The following is a 19,758-nucleotide window of genomic DNA, read 5'->3' as shown; positions in this document are numbered from 1 at the left end:
TATTGGGGCTTCCTCAGGGTGGGGTCTGCCCCACCTTGGAACGGAATTTCTGGTTCAGAGAGGACTGGGTTGGGGGATGAGCCGTGACCACCTGCAGGGCTTGTCAGACTTATGGGGCAGCAGAAACTTGACATGGGAGGCTGGATGCTCTGACACATAGAGAGGCGTTTAGTAGCCAAGTGCTCATGGATCAAGGCAGTCTGTCTTTTAGCCAAGGAGCTCTGGTTACAGATTGCAGTGTCTTGGTGGTTCCCCTCAGTTTGCAGGTTTCTGAGTGCCACGTCCAAGCATTTCCCTTTAACAGAGGGGAAGTGAGACTGGAGCATAGGAGGAAATTGTCTGAAAATGATGTAAGAAATCAGAGCATCGTTCTCTCAATACTATAGCCTTTAACACACACTGCTTGTATTTTTAGGCCAGATTCCAGAATTTTGAGGACAAGAGACATGCTGTTAGAAATCACCATTTTTTTTTTTTTATAATGCAGTTCTTAATTCTGCATGTATAAAACCATAGAAAGTCAAGACCTCTTAGTATATAGGAGGAGGAAGAGATTGGATTTATACCCCCTGCCCTTCACTACCCAAGGGAGTCTCGGAGCGGCTGACAAACTCCTTTCCCTTCCTCTCCCCACAACAGACACCCTGTGAGGTGGGTGGAGCTGAGAGAACTCTGACACAAACTGCTCTTTTAGGAACAGCTGTGCCAGAGCTTGTGACTGACCCAAGGTCACATCAGCAGGTGCAAGTGGAGGAGTGGTGAATCAAACCCGGTTCTCCCAGATAAGAGTCCGCACACTTAACCACTACACCAAACTGGCGTGGAGAAAATTGTTCTTAGACGAAACTGCTGAGTACAAAATCAAACACTAGTGTTCAAAGTACAATTTTGGGAGGCAAGTTTGCACCCTCGTTGCCTTTTGGATGCCAGATATTAACACCTGATACCTGTGGCAGAGGCCTGAGGTCTTTAAGGCCTAAGATTTGGGGTGGGGGAATGCATTTCTGTGCATCTTAGTTGTGCAAGTAGCTTGGGACAGATATCTTTGTTGTTGGATGTCTGCTTTCAGCAAGCATGTAGGATCTGTATTTGCGGGTTTACAAAGGCGAAGAGGGGAGTTACTAAGTAGCAAGAGTGAAATGCTGTTCGGAAACTGCTTCTGGTGCTCTCCTTATAGAAGAAAAGCTGTAGATGTCAGACGAAAGTAGGAATGCAACCATTTAAACTGTAATTGGCTTTAGTTTCCTAGTGGTAAAAGTGAGGATAACCTGGGAAAGTGCAGTCCTGCGTGTCTGAGGCAGCTTTCGTTGAAGGCCCCTGGAACAGAAGATGAAGATGATGGATTCCTAGAAATTATGGATGGGCAAGATGTCAGTGTAAGTGACGGTGAATTTGTCTCTTTAACACCTTTGAACAGGAGTTGCTCTTGGGCTCAGCGGTTTCTGAGCTCTGTGCAAGCGGCCAGGGTAGAGAGTTCTACTGGGACAATGCTCCCTCTAAGCCGTGGAGTCTTGTGGGCCAAAAATTTTACTTTGTGAGCTACCGGCATTAAAGCTGTGAGCTAGCGGGTTGGCTACTGCATAAATTACTTGGCTCTGGAGCCCTCCTTCCCGAGCTAAGACAGAAATGTGTGAGCTGGAGGCTAAATAACTGTGAGCGAGCTCACACTAACTCAGCTTAGAGGGAACACTGACTGAGAGTACAAGTTCAGCACAGCGGTCAGAGTTTCACCCATCTCACGGGTGGCCTTGAGCATCCCTTTGTTCCCTTCTGAATAAAATTGGAGGCCTTTAGTATGCCTGCCCTTGGAATGGAAGAGACGGAAGAGAGTTAGGATGTTAAGTAGTACCAAGACACCTGGTACGGACGATGGGTGTGTGTGAGAGATTTCTACTGCTTGGCATTAAGGGGCTTTGTTTGGTCAGTAGGTAGGTGGAGGGGGGCATGTAGAGTGTAGAGCCACTTACTGGCCGAGTTCCAGAACACTTTGCAGGGTCTCCATCTAAGGGCTAAGAACTAGGACTGTGGGTTTCTGTGGTACCCAAGCCGCTGTTTTCACCAAGGGCACTAAATCAGTCAGTGAAATAAAAGAAGAAGAGAAGAGATTGGATTTATACCCCATGGCCCTTCACTACCCGAAGGAGTCTCAGAGCGGCTGACAAACTCCTTCCCCTTCCCCTCCCCACAACAGACACCCTGTATGGTGGGTGGGGCTGAGAGAACTCTTGACAGAAACTGCTCTTTTCAAGAACAGCTCTTATCAGAACTATGGCTTGCCCAAGGTTATCCAGCCAGGTGCAAGTGGAGGAGTGGGGAATCAAACCCGGTTCTCCCAGATTAGAGTCCGCGCACTTAACCACTACACCAAACTGGCTCTGTTTGACAGCTGTTGCAGTTACCACTAGCGTCAGTTGATATAACTGACCTTCGATGCTTCTTTCAGAATGACGAAGAGATGCCATTTGGAATGGCAAGTCTGTGGACTGCGCCTCTGGTGATGAAGACGCGGCAGGAAACCCAGGTAGGATTGGTGTCGAAGCCCTGTGGAGCTCAACCTGTTTGGTTGGGGGTGGGGAATTAATTTCCAGTGTAGTTCAGAGTCGTCTCTGTTTTGTGTCCATCTTAGAAGTATTAGAGTGATTTGCTTTTGAGGGGCTTCTCTTAAGTATGTTCATGTATAGTCTTGGTTATGGCACCGAAGTGCTGGAATTCCCTACCCTAATTTGTCCCCTTCTGTCATTGTATAGACTTTTCTGTCTCATTGGCCCTCCTTCCCGTTTATGTGTAATTGTAAGGATTGTTTAATTTAATTCTAAATAGATTTTTAAAATTGTAATAGTAAGGATTATTTTATAATTGTATGCATTTCTAAGCTTGTTTTAATGCTTTTTGGTTATCCGTTCCCTTGGGAACCCTAAGTTGGATGGAAAGATAGTTTTTAATTTTTTTAAAAAAATATAGAATTTGGGACTTCCTAGTCATAGGTGTTTGTCCTATCACCTATGATGACTAGGAAGTCCTGGATTCTATATTTTATACCAGTGGCACCTTTAAGACCAGCAAAGTTTAATTCTGGGTATAAGAAGAAGAGATTGTATTTATACCCCGCCCTTCACTCAGAGTCTCAGAGCAGTTTACAAACTCCTTTCCCTTCCCCTCCCCACAACAGACACCCTGTGAGGTAGGTGGGGCTGAGAGAGCTGTTGACAGAAATGGCTCTTCTTCAAGGACAGCTCTTGTCAGAACTATGGCTTGCTCAAGGTCATCCAGCAGCTGCAAGTGGAGGAGCGGGGAATCAAACCCGGTTCTCCCAGATTAGAGTCCGCGTACTTAACCACTACACCAAGCTTTTGTGTGCATACACACTTCATCAGATATCTGGGTATCTGAAGACGTGTGCATGCATATGAAAGATTATACCCAGAATTAAACTTTGTTGGGCTGAAAGGTGCCACTGGACTCTGTTCTGTTGCTTTCAGACCAACATGGCTACCAACTGAATCAATCATCATAGGTGTTAATTAGTGAAACCTGGGAATTCTTGGCCAGTGACTGCTGCTGTGAACGGACTCTGTATCTTTCTCGATTGCATTGCATTTTACATAATTACATCTCCCCTTGTACTTCCTATGCTTCGTGGCTGGTATAAGTCCATCTGGTGAGGATCTACAGCATGCATCTGACAAAGCGATCTCCAGGGCATGAATTTGTGCGCTAGAATAACCGAACCTCCTGCTTGTTTTTGCTGCAACAAGCTAACCTGGCTGCACTTCTAAAATCCCAGACATTTATTTTATTTAACTTGGAACTTGGTGCGTGGCTGCTTAACTCTGAACTGTCCAAGCCTACTTGCCTGTCTGTACAGGACTAGGGCTCTTTGGTATGTGTGGCCATCTGCCTCAGCCAGCGCTCTAATAAGATACAGGTTTAGAACCAATGCTCCCTCTAAGCTGTGGAGTCTTGTGAGCAAAAATTCTATGTTGTGAGCTCCTGGCATTAAAGTTGTGAGCGAGTGATTTGGCTGCTGCATAAATCAGTTTGCTCTGGAGCCATCCTTCCTGAGGCTAAGACCCAAATGTGTGAGCCGGAGGCTAAAAGACTGTGAGATAGCTCACACTAACCCAGCTTAGAGGGAACACTGCTCAGGAGCAATGCTCCCACTAAGCTGTGGAGTCTTGTGAGCAAAAATTCTATGTTGTGAGCTCCTGGCATTAAAGTTATGAGCGAGTGATTTGGCTGCTGCATCAATTAGTTTGCTCTGGAGCCATCCTTCCTGAGGCTAAGACAAAAATGTGTGAGCCAGTGGCTAAAAGACTGTGAGCTGGCTCACAGTAACTCAGCTTAGAGGGGACACTGGTTCAGACTCCTGCCTAGAACTTTGCTACATCTGTCCTGCCTCTGCCCTTTTACAACCTATCCAGAGCCTGTTGTCACCTGAAGGCAGCTTACCTCGTGAAGACCCTAGGACATTCTTGCTTCTCTGAGGGAGCTGGGAGTCCCTTTGATGCCTGGAGGGGTTGCTGGTTGAAGCCGCTGGCTGGCCTGGCAGTGCTAATGCCACTTTGGCTTTTGTCCAGAATAAACGGTGCAGGCCGCTGGGGGCAGAAAGCGAGCCGTACAGTATGGCCAAGGCTTCCCTGAAAAGAATGGAAAGACCCCAAGAAGAAAATTCACCGGGGGCCACCAAGAAGAGGAAAAGTGCTGGTGGAGTGCCATCTGAAGAACTGACGGTTGGTAGCCGGAGAACATAGCATGACCTCTTCTCCTGTCCCCACTGAGCTCACTTGTCTCTGTGGGCGCTAACCGGAGGAAGTGGCAGACGTGAGCCCCTTTCTCTGGGGCAGCAGGTGTTGGATCTGGGCACCTGAGCTCCTTTGCAGAGTCCTGAGGGGAACTTTTTCCCTGCTGTCTGTGCACCGTGACGTGCTCTTGTGGCAGCAGCTAGCGCTCCTCGCCTTAGTTCCTGGGGCAGAGCGGAGTTCGAGGATCGTGAGGAGGAGGAGGAGATTGGATTTATACCCGGCCCTTCACTCAGAGCAGCTTACAAACTCCTTTCCCTTCCCCTCCCCACAACAGACACCCTGCGAGGCAGGTGGGGCTGAGAGAGCTCCGACAGAAACTGCTCTTTTTCAAGAACAGCTCTGAAAGAACTTGTGACTGACCCAAGGTGACCCAGCAGCTGCAAGTGGAGGAGTGGGGAATCAAACCCGGTTTTCCCAGATTAGAGTCCGCGCTCCTAACCATTGCACCAAACTGGCTCTCTAAGAACCTTCGCCTATGTGGTTGACCTTGCACCCAGGTCTTTGCCTGCTGATTCCAGGTGGTGTAGAGTGGTTTAAGAGGAGAACCATTTGAGAAGGTGATGTCCAATGATGTAGAATGTTAGCGATCTAGTATCTATTTAGAATATTTCTGTGCCATCTCTTGAGAGTCCTGCTTGACATGGCTTACAGTTAGAAACTACGGTATAAAGTGAACGCTTAGGTACTTTAAAAAAAAAGAAGTGGGATACCAGCTAATTTGTGCTCAGGCTTTTTCCTTAACATATCTTGTGCTCTGAGCCTTTGTTGAGCCGACGTGCTCTTAAAAGTTTTTTTTAAAAAAGCCGACTCCGAAGTCCACCCGAAGAAGCAGACGAGAGTAGCCGAGCCAAAGCCGAAACCGAGCTGAGCCGAGCTGAAGGAACAACAAGCGAATCCCACCACTGGGTGCCGGTAGGCAGCCCCTGACCATGTATGTGCCCATAGATAGGAATAATGAAATATGTAAGCCGCTCAGAGACCCCTTTGGGGGGTTCGAGCGGAGTATAAGCTGAATGTAATAATAATAATAATAATAATAATAATAATAATAATAATAAACACCGTTCCAAACGTCTAACTTAATCTTTGCTTCCTATAGTGTAAACACCTTAACTGTAGCCCTGCTGCCTACCTGTTGTTTTCAGACATCCTTTGAAACGCATGACATTTTCTTCTGCCATCCATTGTGTTTTCCCCTTTCTCTTTGCGGTCCAAGAGCATAAGTTCCCTCTAAGCTGCGCTACGGGGGTGCTGGCACACAGAATTTTCGCTGCCAGCTCCGGAGCTTCTGCTTCTGCACACAAAGCCTTTTTTCCTCCACTCCATTGAAAACAATGGAGGATGGGGCACCTTCTTCTGGGGCCCATAGAATTGCACCCCTTGGTCCAAAATTCTTGAAACTTGGGGGGTGGGTGGGTATTGGGTGTAGTAAATAAGAAGCTGGACCGACTGGTGATGAAGGTGCATAGAAAGTTTATATAGATATAATGGTGAATATGTACACAGAGATATACAGGCTATCATACAGCATACCATGCCTTAGCTTGAGAGACTAAGTCCCCACCTAGCTTATCAAGCTGATAGCTAATATACTAAACCCAGCCAATCACTAACAAGGTGAATTAATTACCTACTCTAACAATGCTTGACAGAGAACACCTGCTAGTATAACACCTGGCTGTAAACACTTAATCACTAGCATGACAGCTAGGACTGTCAAACAGATCAAACTGATCTAGTAACTGCTTGCTACCTCTATCACCTAGACATATATCTCAATAGGGGGGTGAGAAGAGGCACTAGCAACTATGCTGCAAATTTGGTGCCTCTGCCTCAAAAAACAGGAGGGGCCCCCCAGAGCCCCAGATATGCCCAGATCGATCCTCCATTATAGCCTATTTAAAATAATTTATTCTGAGATGTTTACAAGGTTGTGGGAGTGATCTTTAAAAAAAACATAATTTACTCGATAGTCAAACGTAGACTCGCTCGCAACTTTAATGCCGCTAGCTTTTCTTGCTCACGAGGTAGAATTTCTGCTCACAACATTGTGAAGCTTAGAGGGTACATTGGCCCAGGCAGGTTTCCGAAAATTCCAAGCTCTGAAATCCAGAGCAACAGCCCGTCCCCCGCCCAGTCACCTCCGGTCCCCAAACCTGCTCTTGCCTCTTCTCAAATGGGCTTCCGGCATTCTGCTTCAGGAGAAGACCGTTTGAACACACTTCACCCCGTTGCTCTTTTTTCATTCCTTGCCTTCTCTGCAGGTCTCATCTTTGTGCTCCTTTCTAGCTAGTCTGCGTCCTCCTTGAAGAGAGGCATTAAGAACCGAAGGCAGCTAATCTCCAGATGAGTTTAGGTGTTTGTCAATACGACCCGAGCCTGCCTTGGTCCTCCGTGTCCCATATCGCTTCCTGTTTTCTTTCTCCAGAGTCAGACCCTTATCGGGGCACCGCTGTCATCCCCAACAGAGATAGAGAATATTCTGGACAGCGACCCGAGGGACCTGATTGGAGACTTCTCAAAGGTAAAGGGGTGCCTTCTTGCCTCCTGGGGCCTTGCCAAGTGTTTTCAGAAAGAGGGCCGGGCCGGGTGGGACTTTTGACCAGTGAGGCTTCTTCGCTCTTTTTTTCATGGTTTTTTTTTTTTTTTTTTTGGTTTTGCAAATGGATTTACAAAATACACATAAATATCAAGTCAAAGTTTCAATAAATTGCAGTTAACAATATCTTACAGCTAGTCATGATACAGGTACTAAACAGCACGGGTGTATTTCTGTGAGTAGGAGATCTTGTGAAACATGACTTTTCTTCTTCATATACGCTAAGAGTGAACTATAACCATTTATGATATATTTGTTTTGCTGGGAGTATATCGTTCGTTAGCATATAGCCCAGCACTGGGGCGAGGCTTCTGATTGGCCATTGGCGATTTGATTGGTTGTGCAGATTTTTAAGAACTATTGCTTTGGCAACAGCCGCCACCACGGCACAAGCATCTTCGCTTGATTGGCTGTGCAGATTTTTAAAAACCGTTGCTTTGGCAACAGCCACCACCACGGCACAAGCATCTTCGCTTGATTGGTTGTGCAGATTTTTAAAAACCGTTGCTTTGGCAACAGCTGCCACCACGGCACAAGCATCTTCGCCTGATTGGCTGTGCAGATTTTTAAAAACCGTTGCTTTGACAACAGCTGCCACCACTGCACAAGCATCTTTGCTGTGTAACTGAAGGTCAGCTGCGGCAGCCGCTTTGTGGCTGTGCCCACCTCGGTGTGTCAGAATTGCAAAGATCCCCACAGACTCTGAAAGATTGTAGACCCCTGCTCTGACCTGCTGGTTTTGGCCCAGCTGGGGTCTGAGTTTCCCTGGGGAGCAGCGAGGGACACGGTTCGTGTGCTTGCGAAGCTCCCTTTGCTTTCTGCAATGCAGAGATTGCGTAGCCAACTTCCTTGAATCCTAGAATCACAGACTTGGAAGGGGACCTACAGGGCATCTAGTCCAACCCCCTGCTCCATGCAGGACCAGCCTAGAGCATCCCTGACTAGTGTTTGTCCAGCCGCTGCTTGAAGACTGCCAGGGAGGGGGAGCTCAACCGGGAGCCCACCCCCCCCCCCCCCAGGAGCTGATTCCACTGTGGCACGACTCTGACTGTCAAAAAGTTTTTTTCCTAATGTTCAGCCGTTCTGCCCTCAATGTAAACCCATTCTTGCAAGTCCTCTCCTCTGCGGCCAACAGGAACAGCTCCCTGCCCTCCTCTTAAGCCGACAGCCCTTCAAATACTTCAAGAGAGCAGTCATGTTCCCCTTCAACCTCCTCCAGACTGAACATTTCCAAGTCCCCTCGGCCTTTCCTCGTAGGGCTTCTTGGTCTCCAGGCCTTTGGTCTCCTTGCTTTAACGAAGCCTTCGTTTTTGTTTTTAGGGTTACCTTTTCCACACTGTGGATGGGAAGCATCAAGATCTGAAATACATCGACCCGGAGATGGTTAGTTTCACAGGCTGCGTTCCCCTGAGTTGAGTGTAAACTTGCCTCTGTAAAAGCATGTATTTTGAACACATGAAGCCGCCTTAGACTGAGTGAGATGAGCCCCCCCAGCCCCTCCTCAAGAGGAAGAAGTCTTTTTAACCTTGGATCATCGATCATGGTGTCAGAACCTTGAAATTGACGCAGCTCTCCAAGGTCTCTGGCATTTAACGTTTCCCCCAAGTTCTGCGGCCTGAGTTCTTTTGAAAAACGGGATTGAACCTGATCATGCTTGTGTGCAAAGGGTGTGCTCTTCCACTTGAGTCAGGGCCCCTCTCACTTCAGTTTGGTGCAGTGGTTTGGTGCGCGGACTCTAATCTGGGAGAACCGGGTTTTGATTCCCAACTCTTCCACTTGCGCTGCTGGATGACCTTGGGCAAGCCGTACTTCTGTCAGAGCTGTCCTTGAAAAAGAGCCGTTTCTGTCAAGAGCTCTCTCAGCCCCACCTACCTCCCAGGGTGTCTGTTGTGGGGAGGGGGAGGGAAAGGAGTTTGTAGGGAACGAGAGCCAGTTTGGTGTCGTAGTTAAGTGCGCGGACTCTAATCTGGGAGAACCGGGTTTGATTCCCCACTCCTCCTCCACTTGCACCTGGCTGGATTACCTTGGGGAAGCCGTAGTTCTGACAAGAGCTGTTCTTGAAAAAGAGCAGTTTCTGTCAAGAGCTCTCTCAGCCCCGCCGACCTCACAGGGTGTCTGTTGTGGGGAGGGGAAGGAAAAGGAGATTGTAAGCTGCTCTGAGACTCCTTTGGGTAGTGAAGGGTGGGGTAGAAATCCAATCTCCTTTTCTTCTTCACATGGATTGCAAACTTGATTTCCTTGTTTCTGGAGACGTGCCTTTTAGTGGAGAGAAGACACTTAAGTGGGCCCTTGTGAGTAAGGAGACATTGTGGGATTTCGCTACACCCGTTTACCTGTTAAAATAAAAACAGCAGAGCTGCGTCCTTGAGGTCTAATTCTTGGCCGTGTTTTTCTCTTTAGATGGTTGCAGTGTTGAACGGCAGCTTCACGAGGTTCATTAAGGAGTGTGTGATAATTGACTGCAGATACCCCTATGAGTATGAAGGAGGCCATATCAAGGTACTGGGAACTTGTCCAGAGGCATCCCGGTTAGCTTGTGGAGCAGGAGAAGCATCTCAGGCTTGCCAGAGTGAATCCCAAAGCCCCAGACAAGGCCAGTCTCCTCCTGGAAGTTTGCCGCTGATAAAAGTTTAGCCTGTGGCCATCTTTTAGCAATCGTCATCGTAGGACTCCTTCCAGAGGTTGGGCTTTGGGGAGGCTCGTTTGTCAAGGAAAGATGGCCTGAACCATCCATCCAGTTTTGCTGCCTTCCCTGGACAAGGAATTGTTCCTTAGAACATGAGAATGCTGTACTCAAATTTGACCTTCCACAAAGACCTGAGGTTTTCTGTTTTCTTTGTCAAAGGGTGGATGGAGTGGGCTGTCTGTCTTGGACTGCAAACTGATTTCAAAGTTGGGAAGGAGGGAGGGCGTGTATGTGTATTGAGCCGCTTACTGAAGGAAGGTGAAGGTGTATCGAGCAGCTTACGAAAGGAAGGTGAAGGTGTATTCCTTACTGAAGGAAGGTGAAGGTGTATTGAGCCGCTTACTGAAGGAAGGTGAAGGTGTATCGAGCAGCTTACTGAAGGAAGGTGAAGGTGTATTCCTTACTGAAGGAAGGTGAAGGTGTATTGTGCCGCTTACTGATGGAAGGTGAAGGTGTATTGAGCCACTTACTGAAGGAAGGTGAAGGTGTATCGAGCAGCTTACGAAAGGAAGGTGAAGGTGTATTCCTTACTGAAGGAAGGTGAAGGTGTATTGAGCCGCTTACTGAAGGAAGGTGAAGGTGTATTGAGCAGTTTACTGTCCTCCAGAAAGCACTAAGATTGGGGTCCCAAAACCGTTTGACCCTCCCAGGGCCTAAAGGAGCCAGGCTAGCTGTGACGAGGGCCAGGGCCTTCTCTGCGGCGGCCCCGTACCAGTGGAACGAGCTCCCGGACAACATCAGGGCCATGCGGGACCTTTTACAGTTCCGCAGGGCCTGTAAAACGAAGCTCTTCCACCAGGCCTTCAACTAGGGTGCCGCCTCCTAACGTTATGGCCCCAGCCCCGAGATCAGCATCGATTTAATTTACTTTAATATCCAACAGCCTGGCGGGAGCCCAGTCTGTGGTGGTGGCTGACCGTCTGGATGCTGAGAGCACACCGCCACCATTTTTGAGTCCTTGGCCTCTATGTTACAAGTTAAATAAATAAACAAGGCAACCACTGTTTCAGAATGGTGGTCTCTATGCTGAGAGGTGGCCCTGCTACCGGACATCTGCCAGTATTGTGCCAAGAGGGTGCCCCCTGTTGTCGGGTGGGGTGGGGTGTTTGGGGTGGGCCACAGCTTTTCAGCCGCCATGAAATCGGCCACGCACAGAACGTCAGACGCACTGCGGAATGTGACGAAACGTGACCCAGTTGCCTGCGCCATGCCGTGATCCCCCGGGCCTGCCAGCCAGCCAACCAACCAATTCCCCTTCCTTCCTAGGGTGCTATAAACCTCCACATGGAAGAGGAAGTGGAAGACTTCTTGCTGAAGAAGCCCATCGTGTCATCTGACAACAGGAGAGTTATCGTCGTTTTCCATTGCGAGTTCTCATCGGAGCGGGGGCCTCGGATGTGAGTGCCCACGCATGCCCTCCATTCTCTCCTCTTCAGAGCCCGGCACCTTTGCGGGATGCCCACCTGCAGTGTTCCCTCTACGGCAGTGGTGGCGAACCTATGGCACGGGTGCCAGAGGTGGCACTCAGAGCCCTCTCTGTGGGCACGCGGGCCATCGCCCCAGCCAGGCCCAGACCATCATTAAAGTGTCGAATTCTCTGCCAAATAATTTTAAGTCAATGAAAGCATTTGGGATTGCTTTCCTTACTTTGTTTGGATCATCTTAATGTATGAGTTGTTTTTTCTAAAGTAAAACCTCAGTATTCAGGTTAAATTGCTGTGTTGGCACTTTGCGATAAATAAGTGGGTTTTGGGTCGCAGTTTGGGCACCCGGTCTCTAAAAGGTTCGCCATCACTGCTCTACGCTGAGCTAGTGTGAGCTAGCTCACAGTCTTTTAGCCTCCGGCTCACACATTTTTGTCTCAGCTGGGAAAGGATGGCTCCAGAGCAAACTAATTTATGCAGTAGCCAAATTGCTCGCTCACAACTGTAATGCCAGGAGTTCACGAAGCAGAATTTTTGCTCACAAGACTCCACAGCTTAGAGGGAGCATTGCCCACCAGGGGAGTGTGGTGGGAGGTGTTTATTATAGATTCATGCTTGGTTTGATGTGGTGGTTAAGTGCACGGACTCTAATCTGGGAGAACCGGGTTTGATTCCCCGCTCCTCCACTTGCACCTGGCTGGATGACCTTGGGCAAGCCGTAGTTCTGTCAGAGCTGTTCTCTCGAGGACAGTTCTCAGGAGAGCTCTCTCAGCCCCACCTATCTCGCAGGGTGTCTGTCGTGGGTAGGGGAAGGAGTTTGTAAGCCACTCTGAGACTCCGAGTGAAGGATGGGGTATAAATCCAATCTCTTCTCTTCTTCTTCTTCTTTGAGTTCTGCCAGAATGGTGGCATGTAAGCCTTCCCAAAAGTAACTATTGGCCCTGAGGAGTTTGTAAGCTGCTCTGATGTCTGAGTGAAGGGTGGGGTATAAATCCAATCTCCCCCTCCTCCCTCCTCCTTCCTCCTCTAGAAAGGTGGCATGTAAGTCTTCCCAAAAGTAACTATTGGCCCTGAGAGTGGGGGTCGCAATGGGAAGAGTTGGATGATGACTCGTGGATAGAATGGTTCGGGAAAGTCTTTTCTTAAATGGGTACCAAATTATTTGCTGTGGCAAAATGTATATACTTTTTGGGTCATCAGATCCTTCTTAGAGATAAAAACTGGAAATTCAGAAGCTGTGGAGAAAGCCAGTTTGTTTCCAGAAACTTTGTTAGCCACCCTGAGCCCGTTCGCAGGATGGGCGGGGTATAAATATAATAAATAAATAAATAAAATACCAAGACCAGTTAAAACAGCAACAGTTACAGATAAAGCCAGCAGATGATGGCGACAATCCAAATCCATCCAAATTATAACATTGGAAACACTGAGCTCTTTTAAGAATGAAGGGGGGGGCAGGCTTGTAGGGGAGGGGCTCAAGCCATTTCGTGCTTTCCAGGTTGAATTAATCACTTAAAACCTAGAATTCAGAACCTAAAAAGGTTAGTCAAGAATGGAAGAGGGCCAACTCTAAAAACCTAAGCTTTTAACTTAAGGAATATTTCATTGGGAACATTTGGCTATACAATCTCAGGAGAATTTTTAGTTGACCAGAGAGAAGTACTACTGGACATGTGATTGCACTGGAGGTTTCATTTGTATTTTTGCCCAGTGGTTAAACTTTGGAACAATTGGTTTCTGGTCTTTATTTTGTATATGTATAATTGTATATATTTTTACATGTTAGCCAACATGTTCTATTTGCATTAGACCTCTGAGGAAGGCCTGTGAAGACCGAAACGCGTTAGGTCTATTTCATCAGCCTTTGTATTTTTATATTTGTATATGAGGTATGAATGGGCCCTTGTTTGTTATTTTAATTTGTGTTTAATAAATACATGTATATTTTTGTATGCTTCATAATTAGGTTTTTAGAGTTATCTCTCTTCCATTCTTGACTAACCTTTTGAGGTTCTGAATTCTAGGTTCAGGTTTTTTCCCTTTTCCCTTTTTTTGTCCTTATGAATTAATCACTGGACATGCCTGGAAACAAAGCAGGCACCAGTGAAATGAGTTCTGTGTCAAGGAAGTGTGTTGCGAGCAGCTGTCCGCGACTAGTGGTCTGTTCTGGGGCAGTTAGTTTCCAATCTGTCGTCCGAGGGGTCCCCATATCAAGTGCCATCCTGCATGTAACTAGTGTGTGAATAATTCGCTGGGAGAACCGGGTTTGATCCCCCACGCCTCCACATGCAGCTGCTGGTGTGACCTTGGGCCAGTCACAAGTTCTCTCAGAGCAGTCCTCTCAAGAGCTCTCTCAGCCCCACCTGCCTCACAGGGTGTCTGTTGTGGGGAGGGGAATGGAAAGGAGTTTGTAAGCCGCTCTGAGACTCCGAGTGATGGACGGGGTATAAATCCGATCTCTTCTTCTTCTCTCTCGCTCCCCCCGCCGCAGGTGCCGGTTTGTGAGGGAGAGAGACCGTCTTGGCAACGAGTACCCCAGCCTGCATTACCCGGAGCTGTATGTCCTGAAAGGGGGCTATAAGGACTTCTTCTTAAAATTCCGGGTAAGTCTCATTTTATTTAGTTAAGAATCCTTCTCGCTTGCTTCTCATATGTTAGCTCAGTATCGGTCCCCTGTCCCCTCTCTCCAGTGCCCTCTGGCTGAGGTGCCTAGTTTCTCTCCCCTTCCCACTTTATCCTCCCGGCAACCTTGCAAGGGAGGCCCGGCTCTGAGAAAGAGTGGCTGGCGACCGGGAGTGTCATGAGGTTTGAGCTGGAGCCGTGAACCCTTATTTCCTTGATCTTTTCCGCATGCGTGTGTCTTCCCTAAACAACATCTCTTCTTGGCAAGAGAGTCATAACTCAGGCTAGGTTTTGAGTTCTCATGAAGGAGAACATTCGGGTTTGGGGGGTTCTTTTTGCAGTAAACTTCCCTGGCAGTCCTGTGGATAACAGCTGGCTTCTCGCATGTCTTAACAAAGAAACCCAACTGGACTTCCTTTGCACTGTTGCCTACTGATTTTGGATGGCCCTAGTTTAGTGGCAGGGCCCATGCTTCGCATGAGGCAGGTTCCAGACGGAATCCCTGCCTTCTCCAGTTTTAAAAGGCCCCTTGGTATCAGGTTCTGGAAAAGGTCTCTGGCTGTTGAGTTCTGGGGAGGAAGGTCCTGGGTTAGATGGGCCGGTGACCTCACTTGAAATAAGTTGCTCCACATATTCAGATAGCCACTGCAGACGGTGCTCCCAATTTCAGAAGCTGAGAAGCTGGTCTGATGTCCTCTCCTCTGGGTAGCTTTTGGGCAGCTTGGCAAACAGCTGGATGATTTTAATGGATCGGTGTGGGATGAGTTAAGACCATACATAAGAACATAAGAGAAGCCATGTTGGATCAGGCCAGTGGTCTGTCCAGTCTGTCAGTGATTGACAAGGTACCTAAGACTTGTTGCTTCTCCTCCCCCCGCCAGAGCTACTGTGAGCCGCAGGGCTATCGCCCCATGCACCACGAGGACTTCAGGGAAGACCTGAGGAAGTTCCGCACAAAAAGCCGAACGTGGGCCGGTGAGAAGAGCAAAAGGGAACTGTACAGTCGCCTGAAGAAGCTCTGAGATTCCTCTGCAGGGCAGCCGGATTCCACTCGCCTGCCACGCGGGGGCAGAAGGAGGACGTAAGCTGGCTTGTTGCCTGAGCCCTGCAGCCCGAGGGACTCCCTTGCTCCTCGCATGGCCTTTGCCCCGCTGCATCTTTGGATCCCTTCTGGCAAGGCTGCGTGGGAGCACTTGGGTCGCCCGCTCCACAGGCCCCGGCCCCGTTGACATTCCGCCCGTGGATCCGTGGCATCTGTGTGCCTCTCAAGACAATCCGTGTACACGGAGCTCCCACGGGGAACTGTCCGTGCCTTCTGGAGTGTTAACCATGAGATTTTAGTGTGTGTGTGTGTTAAAAGTGTCCCTTTTTAAATTTTAGTACAGTCAAATGAAGCTAATTTGCAGCCGTGGCTGAGGTATGCCTGGGTTGCTTCGGGGCCTCTTTCTGGGTAGAGCACCAGCAGGAGGAGGAGGCGGAGGTGGTCTTCACCGAGCTGCAGCTGGTTTCTTTAATGTCCTTTCCCGCCATTAAGTGTGTGGCGAGGAGGCCCGCTAGAGAGCCAGGGCCCGTTTTGCTTGGAGCATCAAGGTGTGCTGGGTGAGGCCTGCTTGCGGTCTAAGGGGAAGCGGCTTTGTCACGTCTTCTTCACTGCTCATTCTCTGATCTGGCTGACTTCACTTTAACAGCTTCCTAGGGAAGGGAGTCGGTGGTCTTCGAAAGGATACAAACCGGCTTTCTTGCGGGTGTCTCGGAGCATCGGGTGGAGCGCCCCCGCTCCTAGGGCAGTATGCCGGTTTTCAAAACGTCCTCGCCGCAGACACTTAGAGCAGTATCTGTTCTTCCAGGAGATGTGGTCGCGGCCAGCTCCTGGGAAGGTAATCCTGGCCTGGAGCGACCGCGGTGCTGTTTTCAGTCACTCTGAAGCCCAAAGTTTACTAGGCCCCCTCCAGCCCCAGGTTCCCATTCCGTGACCGTTTTAATCCGTGCCCACGTTCCGTTCTGGAAGGAGGCCATGGTGTCAGTGGGCTCTTCTCAGCTAATGAGGTTTTCAGAGGTCAATAACTGAATGCTAGGGAGGTAGTTACTGGATCTGACGCTCAAGGACCCCCCCACCCCCCCCGGCATCTTTTGCCGAGCGAAGGCTGAAGAAGTCCATTATCCAAGAACAGAGTCTGTTTTATAATCCAAGTGAAATTTCAGTTGTGTGTGTGTGTAGTTGTTACCCATGGAATGAAGGGGTTGCATCCTCAGCACCCACCCTATGAATCCTCTGTTAACCTTTCTTAGGTCCCTGCCCAGGTATCCCTTTAGAGGCCCTCAAACTCTGGTGCCGTGTGTGTCTCTGTCACTACACATCCTCTTAAGGTGAAAACGGTTAGGGTGGGGGGGGTTGTGGGGCAGGGGGGGCACACACACACACACCCAGTATTGTACATTCCACTTTCCTCACTGTTTGTTCTGTCTGCCTGCTTTTATAACCAAGGAGGTGGGGGGGGGGACATAAAATGAATAAGAAATGACTCTTGGTGGTTTGTAGTTTAACCATGGGTAGGAAACTGTTGGATTGCGTGTTTGTGCCTTGGTAGGGCAGCTTCGTAGTACGCTTTTAGGCCTGTTCTTTGTGCGGCTGAACCTGTCTTCTGTGGCTTGTTTGCGTGCTGCTCAGACAGTTGACCCCACCCACCCACCCCAACGTGCTTGGGAAGAAAACCCGGGGTTTCAATTGGCTGAGTAGCCTCGCAGATATTCCAGCTTCCGTTCCTCTTCCCAAAGGGCAGCTCCTGCTCGCGGTGGAACGTTCTGTGGCTGCCTTGCGGGCTCCTTCCTGTGAAGGCTTCCCCAAAGCGCTTCTTCCGCCTCCTCCGTGTGCGCTTTCAAGAATTCAGGGTTTTGTATTTGTTCCCGCCGCCTTCTGTCTTTTTAAATTCAGGAATGATGTTTGCTAAAGTCTGAAGCGAAGGGAGGGTAACCTGCTTTTAATGTATTGTGAATGTCTCGGAACAGGAGAGGGAGGCGGAAGGCCTGGGCTTGAAACTCATCCAGGCTCAGGAAATAAATTGCCCAGTACCCAAGGAGCGTTGTGCTTCCCTCTCCACCCCCCCACCCCCCGTTCCTCTAAGAATAGCTGGTGCTCGGTGTGGCCTAGGAAAGGGAGGCTCTTATCAACCAGCTGCCCTGACACTGAGTCCATTGCACCAAGAAATGTACCGTCCCATCTTTTAAGGGCCTACATTGTGAGAATCCCACAGCAATCAGTTCCCAACAACCTTCATTCAAAAGAGTAAAGTTTATTGAGTGCAGTAAAGGCAGGTCTTCTGTGCGTACATTTTGTGTTAGAACTACCAGAAAACACGCCAGCGGGGAAGCTACACGTAATTCAAAGGGGCCCCCTGACGACCCAGGTCCAATGAGAGCATCAGCAAAAGCCCACTTAAGCTAACAGGTTGACATTCCCAGGGGAAAGCAGTAGCAAGGTACCAAGGTCACTAGCTGAGGCTACATAAGTAAGAAGAGCATAAGAAGAGGTGGCGGTAGTTCTGCTCTATTCTGCTGTGGTCAGGCCTCACCTGGAGTCCTGTGTCCAGTTTTGGGCACCACATTTGAGGAAAGATGTTGACAACCTCGAGCGTGTCCAGAAGAGGACAACCAGGATGGTGAGAGGGTTGGAGTCCAAGTCTTACGAGGAAAGGCTGAAAGAGTTGGGTCTGTTTAGCCTGGGAAAGAGAAGGTTTAGAGGGGACACGATTGCAGTCTTCAAGTATTTGAAGGGCTGTCATGTAGAAGATGGAGCGGATCTATTCTCTCTTGCTCCAGATTGCAAGACTAGATCTAATGGGTGGAAATGACAAGGGAGTTGTTACCGGCTAAATATCAGGAGAAACTTCCTAACTCTGAGTGGTTGAGCAGTGAAACAGTCTGCCTCGGGAGGTGGTGGATGCTCCTTCGCTGGATCTTTTTCGAGCAGAGGCTGGATGACCATCTTCTGGGTATGTTGTAGGTATGTAGGGCTACCTTTTGGCTGTGCTCCTGCAGAGTGCAGGGGGTTGGACTAGATAACCTGCAAGGTCCCTTCCAAACATTCTATGATAAGAAACAAAACTTAAAATTCCAGGACAGCAGCAGACCAACATCTCTTCCCCCCCACCACCACTCCAGCCATGGCAGCAACACCAGAGGCTCGGCTGACATTCTGCCTCCCCGAAGATACACGCAGACACACACACCAGCTTGTTGTTGTTGTTGTTCAGTCGCACAGTTGAGTCCGACTCTTTGCGACCCCCTGGACCGGATCACACCAAGCCTTCCTGTCTTCCGCCGTCCTCTGAAGTTGGCTCAATTTCATGTTTGTTGCATCTATGACACTGTCTAACCATCTCATCCTTTGCCGTCCCTGTTCACATGACACTGATCAACCCATTCATCACGAGACGGGTCAAAGTCTTTCCACCAAATGAGATGCAACAAACGGCCACGTCTGGGGTTAGAGTCCAATATTTGGGCTCCCTCCTGATGGGGAGGTCTGCACAGACGTCTCCCGTATGGCTTGCCTGGTGACCTGAAAACACCTCTTAAAATGTAGCCTGAGTCTATTGAGGTGTGTGAGCATAAAGCACCGCTGCATGCATTCAAGACCGTTAAAAAATGCAGAATGTCATCACCGGCCTTGGGGTTAGGGCCCCCGACCCGTTTCCTGTGCTTCACACGGCTCTGCCGGGAGTCACTGAAAGGAAGCTGAGATTGTCTTGTGTATTTAATGCCTTTGTGCCCCAGCTTTCTGCCCGATGGGGACCCAAAGCCGCTTACGTCATTCTGTCCTCCATTTTATCCTCACAACAGACCTGTGCAGTAGGTTAGGCTGGGGCCCACGTGAGCTTCCAGTGGCGCAAGTGGGGATTCGAACCTGCGTCTCCCAGATCCTAGTATGACACTCTTCACCACCACACCACAAGAGATGCCTCCAGCAAATATGGAATTGAAGTAACAAGGGCGTGGTTTTTGCACAGTGGCAAAAGTTCGCTCTACCCAGGAGAAATGGGGAGCCTCCACATTCAGAGATAGGAGGCAACATCAGGGGAAGGTCTCGGCCTCTCTGCCCTGTTGCTGGCCCTCCAGGGGGACTGGCTGGCCCCTGAGGTTCTTCTCAGGGGAAGGCTTCAGCCTGTCTGCCCTGTTGCTGGCCCTCCAGAGGAACTGGCTGGCCCTTGTGTGAGACAGGAGACTGGACTAGATGGACCCTCACTGGTCTGATCCAGCAGGGCTCTTCTGAGGTTCTTCTCAGGGGAAGGCCTCAGTCTCCATGCCCTGTTGATGGTCCTCCAGAAGAACTGGTTGGCCCCTGTGTGAGACAGGATGCTGGACTAGATGGACCCTCCCTGGTCTGACCCAGCAGGGCTCTTCTGAGGTTCTTCTCAGGGGAAGGCCTTGGCCTCTACACCCTGTTGATGGCCCTCCAGGGGAACTGGTTGGCCCCTGTGTGAGACAGGAGGCTGGACTAGAGGGACCCTCACTGGTCTGATCCAGCAGGGCTCTTCTGAGGTTCTTCTCAGGGGAAGGCCTCGGCCTCTCTGCCCTGTTGTTGGTCCTCCAGAGGAACTGGTTGGCCACCGTGTGAGACAGGAGGCT

At 49.4% G+C, this 19,758-nt stretch overlaps 1 protein-coding gene across 1 annotated transcript; it reads left to right on the top strand.

Annotated features, from left to right (window-relative positions):
* The first annotated feature begins 1,239 nt into the window (after positions 1-1,239).
* CDC25A (cell division cycle 25A) lies at positions 1,240-15,510 on the top strand. The gene is made up of 9 exons (XM_015428389.1): positions 1,240-1,376; positions 2,444-2,521; positions 4,578-4,730; positions 7,231-7,326; positions 8,722-8,784; positions 9,802-9,900; positions 11,354-11,484; positions 14,003-14,114; positions 15,015-15,510. Exons 1-9 carry the CDS (start codon positions 1,356-1,358, stop codon positions 15,153-15,155), a joined length of 894 nt encoding a protein of 297 aa, XP_015283875.1. The 5' UTR covers positions 1,240-1,355; the 3' UTR covers positions 15,156-15,510.
* Positions 15,511-19,758: the final 4,248 nt, after the last annotated feature.

Source organism: Gekko japonicus, unplaced genomic scaffold (genome assembly GCF_001447785.1).
Source record: "Gekko japonicus isolate JY-2015 unplaced genomic scaffold, Gekko_japonicus_V1.1 scaffold6562, whole genome shotgun sequence".
NCBI lineage: Eukaryota > Metazoa > Chordata > Lepidosauria > Squamata > Gekkonidae > Gekko > Gekko japonicus.
This window is presented reverse-complemented; position numbering and strand designations above follow the sequence as displayed.

Bases quoted from the DNA above. Each gene is read 5' to 3' on its own strand.
- CDC25A (XM_015428389.1), top strand. From the start codon at position 1,356: ATGGATGGGCAAGATGTCAGT. The intron at 8,785-9,801 runs GTTAGTTTCACA...TTTTCTCTTTAG, and splicing joins AATACATCGACCCGGAGATG to ATGGTTGCAGTGTTGAACGG. The intron at 9,901-11,353 runs GTACTGGGAACT...CTTCCTTCCTAG, and splicing joins ATGAAGGAGGCCATATCAAG to GGTGCTATAAACCTCCACAT.